Here is a 3,263-nt window from a genome sequence, read left to right as displayed (position 1 = left end):
TGCTGTGAGTGTGGGAAAAGCTTCACTCAGAGATCAACCCTTATTCACCATCAGAGAATCCACACGGGGGAGAGACCCTACAAATGCTGTGAGTGTGGAAAAAACTTCACTAACAGCTCAGCCCTTATTACACATCAGAGAATTCACACAGGAGAGAGGCCCTATAAATGCAGTGAGTGCAGGAAAATCTTCACTAACAGCTCAGCCCTTATTAAGCATCAGAGAATCCACACGGGGGAGAGACCCTATGAATGCTGTGAGTGTGGGAAAAGCTTCACTCAGAGCTCAGACCTTCTTATACATAAGAGAATCCACACAGGAGAAAGACCCTATAAATGCAGTGACTGTGGGAAAAGCTTCACGAAGAGATCAGTCCTTATTGCGCATCAGAGAATCCACATGGGGGAGAGACCCTATGAATGCTGTGAGTGTGGGAAAAGCTTCACTCAGAGCTCTGACCTTATTATACATGAAAGAATCCACACAGGAGAAAGACCCTATAAATGCAGCGAGTGCAGGAAAAGCTTCACTAAGAGCTCAGTTCTTATTGCACATCAGAGGATCCACATGGGGGAGAGATTCCATGAAAGCTGTGAGTGTGGGAAAAGCTTCACTGATCGATCAGCCCTTATTAGACATCAGAGAATCCACAAAAGAGATCAACCCTATGAATGCTGTAAAAAGCAACAGAGGGTCCTGTGGCACCTTTAAGACTAACAGAAGTATTGGGAGCATAAGCTTTCGTGGGTAAGAACCTCACTTCTTCAGATGCAAGAATGCTGTGAGTGTGGGAAAATGAATGCTGTGAGTGTGGGAAAAACTTCACACGTAACTCAGCCCTTATCATACATCAGAGAATCCACATGGGTGTGAAACCCTATGAATGCTGGGAGTGTGGGAAAAGCTTCCATCAGAGCTCACACTTTATTTACCATCAGCGAATCTGCAAGGGAAATAAGCACCATGAAGACCTTGTCTAGGGTTGTTAAACATTTTCTTTTCCCCCTGTAATACTTGTGCTAATTCCCACAGAGTGACTTTTAAGGCTATTTTGTACCTTTGGCTTCACTGTGGTCATTCAGCTCCCCCAGGTGAGTTGTCCACCTCTGACTTTTGCAGTTCACTCTTCTTTTGGGAGAATCCTGTTGTCTTTTCTATCTACTCCATTTTCCTATGAATAATGGGAGTGTGCATCTCTCCTTCCAGGAATGTCCTTCAGACACAGGTGGGGAACAGAAGGGTGACCTCAGCTAATTACATTGAGGGAAAATATACTAGGGTCTCATCTCCACTACGATTTTCATGGGGTTAGCCAGCTGGAGGTAGCTGTCCTGATGTAAAAACGCAACTATACTTGCAGTAAAGACATTGCCGTGTACAGAGGCTGGGATTATCTAACATGTTTCCTCACGACCTGACCTCACCTCCCACACTCTTCCTGATCTAAACAACCCTGGAGCATCACAACAAAGCAATTGTTAGAGCCACTGAGACCCGATTGTCGTATTTACAAGTGTTCTGACGTTGCTCAGAGTTGGGATGAACACCAATTATTTTTGGTACCCTTCTTCTAATTTAAAATGGAATTAATTATCACATGGAGCAGGGGCAGGGGGAAAAGTATCTGTTCAGCTTCTGTGATGCCTGAAGGAGATAGGATGAGTCGGAGAGATTCCCTCTTCCCCCATCATCCCATCACTGTTACTCTCTGCCTGAGCCCTGCAAACTTTTATCTTCTTCCCCATTCAGCCCTCTGTCATGCTGTCTAGAACGGCTCACCAACATGAGTGCCTACCTCAGGGCAGACTGTCAAAAAAGGGCCAGAAATGCTAAACTGGTCTGTGTTCTACAATTAGACTTCACCAAACCAATAACAAATATGAATTCCTGGATCACTATAACAGTCTTACCACGGAGTCACAGACAGGCCCCTTAGACTCTCCAGTCTCTCTTGCCATCCAGACAAACTGGACTTAGTGATAAATGGTCACTTACACCAAAAATCACACTGCAATCAGGCACAGGCACCGGCTCTGCCTCAGGCCCTGCCCCCACCTGACCCCTTCCCCCAGGCCTCTACCCCCATCCTGCCTCATCCCACCCCTGCTCCACCCCAGGCCCCGCTCCCGCCCTGCCTTTTCCCGCCCCCCCCTCTACCCCTGTCCTGCCTCTTTCTGCCCAGTTCCACCCCCTCCCTTGAGCACACCTTGGCCCTGCTCCTCCCCCTCTCCCTCCAGCGCCTCCTGCACACCACGGAACAGCTGGTCGTGGTGGGCAGGAGGCTCTTAGAGAGAGGGGGAGGAGTTGATTGGCAGAGCCACCAGTGGATGGGAAGTGCTGGGGGGAGAGGGGGAGCTGGCTGCCAGTGGGTGCTGAGCATCAACTAATTTTTTTCCATGGGTGTTCCAGCCCTGGAGCTCCCACGGAGTCAGCACCTATGCACTCAGGTCCCTTCCAGTACGAAGAGACCAATCGTTTACCCCAGATCAATTGGTATTCTAAATCCTACACCAAAGACAATGCTTGTAGCCAGTCCTGTAATAAACTATCTAAAGATTTATTAACTAGGAAAAAAGAACAAGAGAGTTACTTACTGGTTAAAGCAAGCAAACGTAGACACACAAATGAGTTACCATCTAAATCCTAAGGGTCACAGAGGTGTAGTGATCTGTCTGTTCAAAGTGTCTTTCAGGGCAGACCCAGGAGATTAAAGGGGGACGTGATAGTGGTCTTCAGATACTTGAAAGGCTGCTATAACAAAGATGGAGAAAAGTTCTCTCTGGCCCCAGAGGGCAGGAGAAGAGTCATTAGGTTCAAACTACAGCATAGGAGATTTAGATTAAATCTCAGAAAAAACTTCCTAACTGTAAGAACAGTAGGAAAATGGAATGGACTGCCTAGGGAAGTTGTGGAAGCTTCTTCACTGGAAGTTTTCAAAAGGAGGCTGGAGAGCCATCTGTCTTGGATGGTTTAAATTTAATTAATCCTATCTCCTAGAACTGGAAGGGACCTGATTTCACCCCAGATCCCTAAGTGGCCCCCTCAAGGATTGAACTCACAACTCTGGGGTTTAGCAAGCCAATGCTCAAACCACTGAGCTAACCCTCCCCCCAACACAGCCTGCATTTTGGCAGAGGGTCAGACTAGATGATCCTTGCGGTTCCCTTCTAACCCTATGGTTCTATGATCCTTTTGTTGGACAGGCACTAACACATCCTGTGGCAAACCAGTATTTCACACTTGCTAATGTTTCTCTCCTGACG

The 3,263-nt window shown here is 47.3% G+C and overlaps 1 protein-coding gene across 1 annotated transcript; it reads left to right on the top strand.

Annotated features, from left to right (window-relative positions):
- Positions 1 to 3: 3 nt before the first annotated feature.
- LOC113409149 (zinc finger protein 70-like) lies at positions 4 to 724 on the top strand (the record flags this gene model as incomplete). The annotated part of the gene is made up of 1 exon (XM_026662762.1): positions 4 to 724. A coding segment is annotated over one exon (708 nt), but the record flags the coding sequence as incomplete, so codon positions are not given.
- Between the last annotated feature and the right edge of the window lie 2,539 nt (positions 725 to 3,263).

Source organism: Terrapene carolina, unplaced genomic scaffold (genome assembly GCF_002925995.2).
Source record: "Terrapene carolina triunguis isolate 2854851 unplaced genomic scaffold, T_m_triunguis-2.0 Scaffold30127, whole genome shotgun sequence".
NCBI lineage: Eukaryota > Metazoa > Chordata > Testudines > Emydidae > Terrapene > Terrapene triunguis.
This window is presented reverse-complemented; position numbering and strand designations above follow the sequence as displayed.